Raw genomic sequence first — 13,575 nt, 5'->3', positions numbered from 1 at the left:
TATCCTAGTTCATGAATTCTCTCCTTAACTATGACCATTTTTCTTTTTAACTTATCTACTGAGTTCCAAGTTTCAATTCTATTTTCACTTTTACAAGTTATTTTTCAAACATTCCTGTCAATTTTGTTAGTCTCTTGTTTCTTCATTATATTTAGAGTTCTCTTCTATTTCCTTAAAGCCATTGAATTTATATTATGATATCTCAATTGTGGTTCTATTTTTGTTTATAATTTCTGCTTTCACTTATAGTGGCTTATACTCTCATGTGCATGTTTATTATGAATTCATGTTCCTTGGCATCTTGTTTGAGGAAACTTCTGAGGTCTAGGATGCTTCTATCAGGTACCTGAGAGTAACAAATCTGCAGCTGCTTTCAACTACATTCTCTGCTTAACTTTTTTGGCTACCAAGATAGTGTGAGTTCATGCCTCATGTTTATGTAAAGGTGAACCACAGGTTAGAAACTCCAAGGGAGATTTCATCTCCAATCAGAATCCAAGCTGAGACAGACTTCTAACTTTCTCCCTCTGTAGAATGGGGTATTTCCTAAATTGTGTCAAACACGTTGCTCTTCAGGGATCCTAACTTTATGCAGGGATCACTGGTTCAATCTATACCCTGCTTGTCCAGCCTCACTCTTCTGCCCTATGTGCCCAGCCTGCTCTTGGCCACTGGGGATTGGCAAGTACCCAAGGGAAAATACTCAGCTCCAGGCCTCAACTATCCCCCTAATTTTATGCTTGCTTGTCATTTCTGGCCTCCAAGGAATTTTTTTTTTTTTTTTTACTTTCCCAGCAGCTCACTAATGTGTGTGCACACACATGCATGAGTGCATATCACTAACATTTTCAGTTGTACTGAAATGGAGGATAGGTGTAGTCCACCACCATGCTGGAAACAAAACTTTCTATGTATTGGAGTTTTTTGGTTTCTTTTGCTTTTTAAAAGACTACTTTTTATGGACAGGGTTAGATTCATAGCAAAATTGAGAGGAAGGTCGAGATTTCCCATGTACCTCCTGCCCCTGCACAAGCATAGCCTCCCCCATTACCCATGTCCCCCACCAGAGTGGGACATTTGTTACAACTGATAAGCCTACGCTGACACATCACTATCACCCGAATTCCATAGTTTACATCAGAACTCACCCTTGGTGTTGTACATTCTAGTGGTTTAGACCCGCCATCCCCAGCCCCCAGGCTGTAGACTGGTATCAGTCTGTGGCCTGTTAGGAGCTGGGCTGCACAGCAGGAGGTGAGCCGCAGGTGAGCCAGCGAAGCTTCATCTGTACTTACAACTGCTCCCCATCGCTTACATCACCACCTGAGCTCCACCTCCTGCCAGATCAGGGGTTGGCATGAGATTCTGAAGTGGCACGAACTCTACTGCGCATGTGAGGGATCTGGGTTGAGCTCCTTACGAGACCCTAATGCCTGATGATCTGAGGTGGAGGTGAGGCGGTGATGCTAGTGCTGGGGAGCAGCTGCAAACACAGATGATCATTAGCAGAGAGGTTTGACCACACTACACATGTAATGTGCTTGAATCAACCCAAAACCATCCCCTCCATCTGTGGAAAAACTGTCTTCCATGAAACCGGTCCCTAGTGCCAAAAAGGTTGGGGACTGCTGGTTTAGACAAACGTATAATGTCATGTGTCTACCATTTTAGTACCCTACAGAGCAGTTTCACTGCCCTAGAAAGCCTCTGGTCTGTTCATCCATATCTCCCCTTTAACCTCTGACAAACATTTATCTTTTTATCGTCTCCATAGTTTTGCCTTCTCCAGAATGCCATATAGTTGGAATCATACAGTATGCAGCCTTTTCAGATTGGCCTTTTTCATTTAGTAATATGCATTTAAGTTTCCTCCATGTCTTTCCATGGCTTGATAGCTCATTTCTTTTTAGCACTGGATAATATTCCATTATCTGGACATACCACAGTTTATTTATCCATTCACCTACTGAAGCACATCTTAGTTGCTTCCAAGTTTTGGTAATTATGAATAAAGATGCTATAAACATCTGCATGTAGGTTTTTGTATGAACATAAGTTTCACCTTCTTTGGGTGAATACCAAGGAATGTGTTGCTGTGTTTTGTGGTAACACTATGTTTAGTTTTATAAGAAACTGCCAAACTGTCTTCCAAAGTGGCTATACTATTTTGCATTTCCACCAGCAATGAATGAGAGTTCCTGTTACGCCATATCCTTGCCAGCATTTGGTTTTACCAGTGTTTTAGATTTTGGCTATTCCAATAGGTATGTAGAGGCATCTCATTGTTTTAATTTGCATTTCCCTGATTACATATGATATGGAGCATCTTGTCAAGTATATATTTGCCATCTCTGTATCTTTTTTGGTGAGGTGCCTGTCAAGGTCTTTGGCCTATTTTTTAGGCAGGTTGTTTGCTTTCTGATTCGAGTTTTAAGAGTTCTCTGTATATTTTAAATAATAGTCCTTTATCACAGAAGTCCCCAACCTTTTTGGCACCAGGGACATGGATGACAATTTTTCTACAGACTGGAGTTTGGGGGGCACTGGTGAGACAGAGCGCAGGCGGTGATGCAAGTGATGGGAAGCTGTAAATACAGATGCTTTGCTTGCCTGCCTGCCGCCCACCTCCTGCCCCTAACCTCCCTAAGTTTCATGGAAGGCAATTTTTCCATGGGTGGGGGATTGGCAGTGGCAGAGCTCTGTGGCTTGGTCCCTAACAGGACTGGTACCAGTCCATAGCCTGGGGGGTGGGGACCACAGCTTTATCAGATGTCTTTTGCAAATTTTTGTGGCTTGTATTTTCATTCTCTTGACAATCATTTTTACAGAACAGAAATGTTTAGTTTAATAAAGCCCAGTTTATCAAGTCTTCCTTTGGTGGATCTTTCCTTTGGAATCAGATCTAAAAGGTCATTGCCAAACACAAGGTCATCTAGATTTTCTCCTAGGTTATCTTCTGGTTTTATAATTTTGAGTTTTACATTTAGGTTTGTGATCCATTTTGAGTTACTTTTGTAAAACGTGTAAGTTCTGTGTCTAGATTCATATTTTTGCATGTAGATTGCAAGTTATTCCACAATTTAAAAAGATCATCTTTTCTCCATTACATTGCCTTTGCTCCTTTGTCAAAAATCAATTGAGGCCAGGTGTGGTAGCTCATGCCTATAATCCTAGCACTCTGGGAAGCCGAGGCAGGAGGATTGCTCCAGGTCTGAAGTTCGAGATCAGCCTCAGCAAGAGCAAGACGCCTTCTCTACTAAACACAGAAAGAAATTAGCTGGATAACTAAAATATATATAGAAAAAATTAGCTGGGCATGGTGGTGCATGCCTGTAGTCCCAGCTACTCAGGAGGCTGAAGCAGGATTGCTTAAGCCCAGGAGTTTGAGGATGCTGTGAGTTAGGCTGATGCCATGGAACTCTAGGCTGGGCAACAGAGTGAGACTCTGTCTCAAAAAAAAAAAAAAAAAAATCAATTGATTAGCTGGGCATGGTGGCATGTGCCTGTAATCCCAGCTACTCGAGTGGCTGGTGAAAAGGGATAGTGAACTGGGTGTGGTGGCTCATGCTTGTAATCTCAGCTGTTTGGGAAGCTGAGGCAAGAGGATCACTTTAGGCCAGGAGTTTGAGACCAGCGTGGGTAACATAGCAAGACCCCATTTCTAAAAAATAAATATAAATTAGCAGGGTATGTTGGTGCATACCAGTAGTTCTAGCTCCTCAGGAGGCTGAGACGGAAGAATTGCTTGAGCCCATGAGTTCAAGGCATGACTGTACTCCAACTTGGGTGAAAGAGCAAGACCTTGTCAGAAAGGGAAGGGAAAAGGAAAGAAAGAAAAGGGATAGTGAGCAGGGACATCCTTTCCTTCCTGGTCTTAGTGAGAAAGCTTCTAGTTTCTCACCATTAAGTATAATGTAGCTGTAGGTTTTCATAGATTTTTTTTTTAAATCAAGTTGAGAAAGTTCTCTATTCCTAGTTTACTGAAAGTTTTTTTTATCAAGAATGGATGTTGGATTTGGTCAAATACTTTTTCTGTACCTATTGATATAATCGTGTGATTTTTCTATTTTAACTTATTGATGTGATGGATTACATTGATTTTTCAAATGTTGAACCAGTCTTGCATACCTGGGACAAATCCCACTTGGTCACAGTGTATAATTCCTATTGTACATTGTTGGATTTGATTTTAGAAATATATATATATATATATATTTCCCCGTTTTTTTGAGAGAGGTCCCACTCTGTTGCCCAGGCTAGAGTACAGTGGTGTCATCATAAGTCACTGCAACATCAAACTCCTGGGCTCCAGTGATCCTCCTGCCTCAGCCTTCCAAGTAGCTGGGATTATAGGTACATGTCACCATGCCTGGCTAATTAATATTTTTTGAGGATGTTTGCACCCATGTTCATGAGAGAGATTGATCTGTTGTTTTCTTATAATGTCTTTGTAATGTTTTGGTATTCAGATAATGCTGTCCTTATATAATAAATTAGGAAATATTCCCTCTGTTTCTACTTCTTAAAGATTGTAGAAAATTGGTAACATTTCTTCTCTAAATGTTCGGTAGAATTCAGTGAACCCATATGAGCCTGGTGCTGTTTTGGAAGGTTATTTATTCATTCAATTTCTTTAACAGATATAGGCCTATTCAGATAATTTCTTCTTTGTGAGTTTTGGTGATTGTGTCTTTCAAGAAATTGGTCCATTTCATCTAGGTTATCAAATTTGTGGGTACAGAGTTGTTCATATTATTCCTTCATTATATTTTTACTGTACACAAAATTTGTAGTAATGTCCCCTCCTTCAAGTTGGATATTAACAACTTGTGCCTTCTCTTTTTTTTTTCCTTAGCCTGACAGGAAGCTTTTTGATTTTATCAATCTTTTCAAAGAAACAGCTTTTGGTTCTGTTGATTTCCTCTATTGATTTATGTTACTTATTCTAGAAAGATTTCTTCTGTTAGTCCAATAAAATTAGAGGTTGGAAGACTCAAACTTGAGTCACAACTATATGGGTAAAAATCTAGTATTGCAAATTCCCTCCCACTCCCCTTCACATAGCATATTGGGCTCTCAGCACAGCAAAGTCATTATGGGGATGAATAATAAAAAGTTAGCTCAGTGTCTGCTGCTGAAAAACTCAACAAATAGCTATAGTTATTTTCAAAAATTCTTTCACTAATCTTGCCTGTTTATTTTTAAAGATGAGCTATAGAATGATTTTTCCAATTTCTAAAAAAAATTCTTTTGGAATCTGGATTGAAATTAGTTTTGGTGGAAATGTATAAAATAATTTGGGGATATTTTACTTTCCGATAGAATCAAATCTCTTCACCCAGGAACATAGTAATGTCTCCACTAAGTCTTTTTTGATATGCCTCAGCAAAGTTTGGCAGTCCCTCCTTTGGGTCCTGAATATTTCTTTTGATTTCTATGTTCACTAATATTGTAAGTGAAATATTAATTTCTATTAATTGTTCCTAGAATATACAAAAGCTGTTTTCTATGTTTATTTTATAATTGGACATATTTCTGAAATTTTATAACAATTTTACAGCTTTCTAGGTAATCACGTCATCTATGAATGATTTTTTCCTTTCCCCAAAGTTATACTTCCTTAAATAATCCAAAGTATGTAAGAGCAGTTAGCAGATATCCTCATTTTATTCCTAACCTTAATAGGCATATTGCTAGTGTTTCACAATAAACTTACTAGTGTTGACTTCATATTTTTTTAAACACAGTGTAACAAGTTTTAGAAGGAATGTAAGTTTGAACTATAATATTTTTAGGCACCAAAATGAGAGTATGGGTTTTATCCTTTGCTCTACTAATATTACAAAATATATTTTTCTACTAGAAGTTAATCTTGTAATTCTAGAATGTATGTTATCCTACTTAATACTGGATTAATATTCTTGTCATAAGTAGTTGGTATTGTTCAAAATTTAAGACTTTTAGATCTACTTTATTCTTTCTCACACTTTCTCTGACAATTTTTTGGAACTAGATCAATGCTAACTGTATAAAATGAATTCGGGTGATTTTTCTACATTTTAGAACAGTTCAAATAACTTTAAATACTTCCACTTTGAAACTGTAAAACTATTCACCTATAAAACACCTAGATTTGCTACCATTTAAAAACCATTTGATAATTTTATAAAAGATTTCAATTATTTGCTATTGTAGATTTCTTAAGATAATTATGATGTCTTTTTCTAGAAATGGTCCACTTCATCCAGATCTTCAAATTTATCAGCACACGGCAATACAGAATTTATTTATAACTTTTTAAATCTCCTTTATTTAGCCTAAATATTTTTGTTCTTTTCATGTTCCTGTTATCCTATCTGTTGTCATGTCTATATAGATATTTCATTTTTCTTTCAGTGTTTTGACACTATTTATCCTTCTTTATTTTAATAGTCGTTTCCTTGATATTTTCCAAAAGCATTCTTTAAAGCACATTTTTTATAATTGTCATAGGTAATATTGAAATGGAACAGTTTGACACAATTTCTGATGATAATGTAGAATACTTAATAGCTCCTCTTTCCTCACTACCTCAATCTCAAGGCCCCAAAATTCTCAGTTTTTGTTAACATAGGTTAATATAGACTTATCCAAATACTTATTACCAAAATACTGCTTTTCCTATTTATCCTTTTAAGAATTTAACACTTTACTCCATTTCATAAAGAAATTTACAACAATTATTTAAATTTATGCATCAATGGTTTTAGTGTTCACAACAGTCTTTTGGCATGAGGTTGATTTAATAAACTCAGTTTTCCTTCATCTTTAAGTTGGTTGATCTTTATGTAGCCTCTTTTCTCCAGAATAGTACATAAATGGTATAATTTCTGAACATTTGCATGTCTGAAAGTCTTTCCATTGTCTTCACCTGTGAAAGGCATCTTCACTAGGTACAAATTTTTGTCTTAAAAATCTTTCCCTCCAGAACTCCCAGTTAACTTCTGGTATTCTCTGAGGCCAGCTTGGTTTTTCTTCTCTTATATGTAACTGGCTTTTGTTTGGTTTTGCTTTTATCCATGTAATTGTTTTGCAGGATGTGTTTAATTATGGAACCTTTTATTCACATGAATAGATTTTTATGGAACATAATGAACCCTTTCAATCTGTACATGCAGATCTTTATCCCCCCAAATCTTTATTCAGCTATATCTTTGAATATTGCTTCTGCTCCACTTGTTCTGCTCTCTTTGGAAACACCAGATACCCTATGCTGGCTGAAGTGCCAGTCTCTGTCCACTCTTTCATTTGTACCACCTCTGAGTTCTTGAGAGAACTTCTTGTTTTTTCTCATAATACTAATTTTACTTTCTAAAGTAGTGATCATGCTATTTTCTGTTTCCAACGTGCATTTATGCTTCTATATTTTTAAGTTCCTATGAGTCTCACCATATTCACCTCAGCCTGTTCTCTCCTTATGGCTTTCCGTTTCTGCTTCACAAATGGCACACTTTCCTATACTCTTTTGAAGAAGCCCAATAGCTTCCTGAAAATTACTTCCAGATCCTGAAACAGATTAAACACAAATCATGTATAATTTTATGACTCTTTAAAACAATGTTCCTTTTCTCTTGTTCCTCAGTATCCTGTCCTAAGTCCCAAGTTTCACCAACTCTACCTCACCCAAGACCTCTGGCCACTTTAGACTCATCTTTGGCTATACCAAGAGATATTTCTGGTAATGGGACTTTGATACTCTTTATTTTTCACTTTTTTTTTTAGCAAATGTCTTACATTGTATATACACGCTTCAGTAACAAATTATTTTGAAAATTTTTTCCTCTAAAATACTCTGTGAACAGCACAACAAAAAAAGTCAATATTTGTGAATCTAGGCTACAATATATAGAAAAGTTATATCATCAAGATAATAGTTTAAAAATATGTACTTTTACTTCCAAAAGGAGAAATTCTAATATATTAAGAAAAGAGAATAACAACATGATTTAACCCTGTTCCCACATAAGCACCAATTTTATTCCAAATAATCACAACTTTAAGAAAGAATTTTCCTAAAATACTTTCACGAAAAGTAACCCCAATGTCATAAATTCTGGAAATGTCATCTTATGTATTAGTACTACCTTAGTTGAACCAAAACATTCCAAAATTCCATAGCTTCTGTAGATTTCATTTAAAAAGTTTAAAAAAACAACCTTTCTTTCATGATAAATGATGCTACTGGTAACTTGGTAGAATTTTAGTTACTTTGGTGATTTTTACATTTTTACAAAAAAGCAACATATATATGAAAAAATGAGCCAGTCTAATGGCTTGGATTGGAGGGCAGGGAGTTGCATTTTGTTAGACCCAAATTGAACAGAGTTGAATTTAGATTAATACAGAGAAAAGCATGCTCTGGATGTGTTGTCCTCTGTATCTCTTGAAGCATCAGATGAATTGTAAAAAGTTCAAATAGCTTCTTATTACTCCTGTAGAAGAAAGTACATAATTTTATTACATATACTTAGGGAAGTTATCTGTAATGACACTGATATAACTTATACATAATTTTGAGGAAATGGTATCTGTTTTTAAAAATAGTAGATAAAATAGGTGACTAAAAGATTAAGATGCTAAAATAGGTCTTTTGAAATAGGCCTGAAGTAGAAAAGCATTTGGGGAAAAAAAGGAAACATTTTATAATCCTGAAAACTGCACCTTATTCACTATTAGAGAGCTTGAGAAATCTTTTTTTCCCCCACAGCTTTGTCAAATATTTAATCATCTTATTTTAAGTAAGTAGGGCTGTTTAAAGTGGCAGAATATTGACTTACCTTGCAACTTGGCTACAAAATACTTCAACTATCCTTATTTTTAATAACTAGTCAGCAATTTCATTTTCAATTAGAATAATCTTATGACATATTTCCTATTTCTTTTCTAGATATATTTACCTCTTGAGAGAAATTATCAAATAACCTTATGTACCATCCTTTAATACAAAAGGATTTACATCTTCGTGGTTTTAAAGCTTTAAGACTTGATTCAGCAGCAACTATTCCCAATGCTCTTGTTCAAACTTCGTTCTAGGTCTTTACCTAAGTCTGAAATGAACCTAAGCTACAAAACATACCCTGAATAGTAAAACATTTTGGCCCAAGGATATACCTGTACTTTAGGACTACTTTCAAAAAATCAAATGAATTAAAAAGAATTAAATCTAATAATGTTATTGCAACTTCATGGCATCACAGGGTAACTGCAACAGGCCTTATTAAGAATTTACTGATTATAAATCAAGAGAATCATGACATAGTCTGCAGAAAAAGGAAGACAATAAATTGATAAGTTTAACTGGTATCAGATCAAAACTAACAATGTTATCAGTTGAGAATAAGGTTGTAATTTGACAGGTCACTACAGTATGCTAGGCATGGTACCAAATAGAACACATTGATCCATTATCCCTATCTACAAATAACTTTAAGATCCGTTGCATTTACTATTAAGATATACAGAAGCCTGGTAAAACATCTACATTCTCTATGATGGAAATTATAGATGAGGGGATAAGACCAGGGAGAGAAGAGCTGAACCAAAATAAAAATTTACTGTTATGAAAATGAGACAGAAGGTATCCAGATTTGCCTCAAAGGAAAAACTAGACTACCGCAAGATTCTAAGAAAATATAGCTTAAAATCCATGTCTTTAATATATAATCTAAAAACTGGTTATATCAGTATTTGAGTCAGGAGAAAGGAGAGGAAATAGCCCTGAATTCTCACAAGAAAATCCAAATTAGTGGCAGTGGGAAGCTCATAATAGTTTCCCAAAACAAACTCCATTACTGAAATCATCTTAAATTTTTCTGTCTGCTTCATTTTCATTCCCTAAGCTCACTTTAGTACAACAAGAACAAACTGCTTAAATACATTTTTATTATCTAAATTTTCACCTGTGATATTACAGAATGCCAGTATGCAGTAATTTCTAATTCTATCATTTGGTTGCTAAAATTTGCTTACTTTTGTATACTGTCTGTGGTTTTTAAACTTCATTTAGCTTAACTGAACTACAGAAACAACTCAATGTTCTAATATTGATACTGTCTATCACTAAATATGTGATCTTAGATCACATTAATATTCATGAATCTTAATTTTCTATATCTGTATATTGAAAATTTGGAATTAATAATCAAAGTTGAACTAGTATGGGATTTAGAAAGATCTAAATGAAGATGGCAGACAAGAAAAACTGCCAGCCTGAGTGTCTCTGCAAGAAAGACAGATTTTAGAAGAAAGTAAAAAAAAAAAAAAAATAGGCAGACAAACACAGATTGGATGAGGGTTGGTAGGAAGGGTGCCTGAAACTACAGGAGATTCCATGGGAAGAAGTTGCAGAGGAAAACTGAAGGAGACACGCCTCCAAGAGGCTTGTAGACCAGCAACAAAGGTAGGTGGAGCAGTTAACGTTCCCTTCCCTTGCATCTAGGACTGCTGGTGGGCTCCTGAGTGGTTGGAGAGACCTACCAACACCAGCCCAGAGACGGCTACCACCAGGAACGGTGAGCCTCTTGCAGACAGGGCACCAGGCTCCCAGCTCCCTTGAGGCACCGCCTAGCCTGCTGATTGGCAGGCACCAGGTTGCTTCATTCTCCCTTTCCCCGTTCCTACCCACAGCTGCCGAGAGAGACAATTTAGCCGCCACCAGGAGGCATCTGCAGAGAATGGGACCTTTCCTTTTGGTGCTCTACAGTGGACTGAAGGGTTACTCAGACTGTGAGCTCCCTACCCGCCAGCCCTCCCAGGGGCTGCTTGCCTGGTGATTCTAGGACAGCAGGCTAAATACCGAAGCAGAGAGACATCAATCTAGCTTGGGCACTCAGTGGGTGGCTTGAGTCTAGCACTTCTCTCCTGGGTAGGGTGAGGGATTGATCTCCAGGGCCCAAAAGACAGGCCTGAGATCCCGTACACCCAGGTCCCGATTGCATTTTCCCGGGGCACAGAAAGGATATTTGTGAATCTGCGTACTTACGTGTGTGTGCCTTCAGGGGCAGATCAGCATGCTTGAGGGGCAACCCTCCTCCCATAGGACAGCTGTATACCCAGCTCAGACTGTGATCCTGGGCAGGGACCCTTCTGGCCAGCATCACAGCCAGGGGAGATCCACTGGCTTGAGGTTCTGCCTGAGGGCAGAGACCTGGGAGAAACCACAGAATAGGCGAGGGTGGAAAGGAGGCCTATTCCAGACTGCAGGTCTCAGATAGCCCCACTTCCACACACAGACTTTTTGGCTGAGTAGGGCCATTTCAGCCCCTCCCTGGCAGCTTTGCCAAGAAGTAGAGAACAAAACTTTGACCCCGGTTAACAGTATTTGTGGTGCTTGATGGCAGGCTCACCCCCCTACCTGACCCCATAGAGATGGAGAATAAGGGCACACCTGGAAATCCCAGGGCCCCACCCACCACCTGAGGCTCAAGAGTGCCTCTCCAGAGGAACAAGAGCTGGTTACAGGACCCAAAAACAACACTGCAGCCTGCTCCTCCTGCCACCTACTGACAGGGAGGTCATTCTGCACACCCTTTAAGTGCACCTACTAGCTCAGAGACTAATCAGGGCATGTCATTAGTCAAAAGAAAATCTAAAGGTAAGAAGCAACAGTGGATCCAGATGGGAAGGAATCAGCAAAACTCTGGAAGTATGAAGAATCAAACAGAAAGCACACCCCCAAAGAGGAACACCAGCTTTCTAACAATGGACATAAACCAAATTCAGAACACTAAAATGACAGAATTTTGAACATGGATTGTAAGAAAATTTAATGATATGCAAGAAAAAAATGGATAGCCAACACAAAGAAGCTACAAAAAAAGCAGGACTTGGAAGAAAAATTCATTAAATAAATTGGCATAATAAAAATCAAAGCAAACTTCTGGAAATGAAGAATTTATACAAGGAATTATAAAACACAGTGGAAAGCTTAAAGAACAGGATAGATCAAATAGAAGAAAGAATCTCAGGGATTGGCCAGGTGTGGCAGCTCACACCTGTAATCCTACCACTCTGGGAGGCCGAGGTGGTTGGATCGCTCGAGGTCAGGAGTTCACAACCAGCCTGAGCAAGAGCAAGACCACAATACTAAAAATGGAAACAAATTAATTGGCCAACTAAAAAATATATATAGAGAAAAATTAGCCGGGCATGGTGGTGCACGCCTGTAGTCCCAGCTACTTGGGAGGCTGAGGCAGGAGGATCACTTGAGCCCAGGAGTTTGAGGTTGCTGTGAACTAGGCTGATGCCATGGCACTCTAGCTTAGACAACAGAGTGAGACTCTGTCTAAAAAAATCAGTGACAGAGAAATAAAAGAAAGGAACAAAGCCTACAAGAAATGTGGGTTTATGTAAAGAAGATTAATGTGAAAATCACAGGAATCCCTGAGGGTGAAGAAGAAAATACACAAGGGTCGGATAAGTATTTCAGGTTATAATAGAGAAAAATTTCCCAGGCCTTGCTAAAAATCTAGATATCCAGGTACAGGAAGCTCAAAGGACTCCTGGGAGAGTCATCACAAACAGGAAGACACCACAAGACACAGTCGTCAGAAAGACCAAAATAAACACCAAAGAGGTCCTCCCATGAGCTGCAAGGCAAAAGAAGCAGGTAACCTACAAAGGAAAACCCATCAGAATAATGTCAGACTTCTCAACTGAGACCTTACAAGCAAGAAGAGACTGGGGCCAGACTCACACTCTTCTCAAACAGAATACTGCCCAGCCAATAATCTTGTACCCTGCAAAACTAAGTTTTGTATATGAAGGGGAAATAAAGATCATCTCAGACAAACAAACACTGAGGAAATTCATGAAGCCAAGACCTGCCCTCCAGGAAGTACTCAAAAAAACTATTACACATGGATCACCACAATAAAGACTCACAAATGTCAAAGCATCCAAAAGCTAAAGGTCAAAAGCCATTTACTATAATGGCTCAAGAGAGAAAACAAAGCATCCTGTTCCACTCAACAGGATGAACAGAAATCTACCCCACTTATCAATTCTCTCAATAAATGTGAATGGCTTCAACTGCCCACTAAAGAGACATAGACTGATTGAATGGATAAATACACACAAGCCAAGCATCTGCTGTTTTCAGGAAACACATCTAACCCACAAAGATACATTCAGACTCAAGGGGAAAGGATGGAAAAGACTATTTCAAGCAAATGGACACCAAAAGAAAACTGGCATGGAGGTTCTGATTTCAGATCACTAAGTCTTCAAATCAACAAAATTGATGAAAGACAAAGAAGGTCACTATATAATGGAGATGGGTACAATTCAACAAGAAGACATAATAATTCTAAATATTTATGCACCTAACTCAAGTATACCCAGATTCATAAAGCAAATCCTACTTGATCTAAACAAAATGATAAACAGCAACACCATAATAGTCAGAGACTTCAACACTCCTCTGACAGAACAGGACAGATCCTCCAAACATAAAATAAGCAAAGAAACAATGGACTTAAACACAACTCTAGAACAAATGGGCCTGACTGACATTTATAGAACATTCTACCCAAAAAC

General features: G+C 37.8%; 1 protein-coding gene across 4 annotated transcripts in view; it reads right to left on the bottom strand.

The window, feature by feature from the left end:
* Window positions 1-5,563: 5,563 nt before the first annotated feature.
* Window positions 5,564-13,575, bottom strand: part of CCDC138 (coiled-coil domain containing 138) — a 117,650-nt gene continuing 109,638 nt past the window's right edge. For all 4 annotated transcript variants that reach the window (XM_012737619.2, XM_012737621.2, XM_012737620.2 and 1 more), the window contains one exon: window positions 5,564-8,471. In XM_012737619.2, coding sequence (XP_012593073.1) covers window positions 8,306-8,471 — 166 coding nt within the window. In that variant the 3' untranslated portion in view covers window positions 5,564-8,305. The remainder of the gene's footprint in view (window positions 8,472-13,575) is intronic.

Source organism: Microcebus murinus, chromosome 3 (assembly GCF_040939455.1).
Source record: "Microcebus murinus isolate Inina chromosome 3, M.murinus_Inina_mat1.0, whole genome shotgun sequence".
Taxonomy (NCBI): domain Eukaryota; kingdom Metazoa; phylum Chordata; class Mammalia; order Primates; family Cheirogaleidae; genus Microcebus; species Microcebus murinus.
The sequence above is the reverse complement of the archived record's forward strand: the minus strand, read 5'-3'. Positions and strand labels throughout refer to the sequence as shown.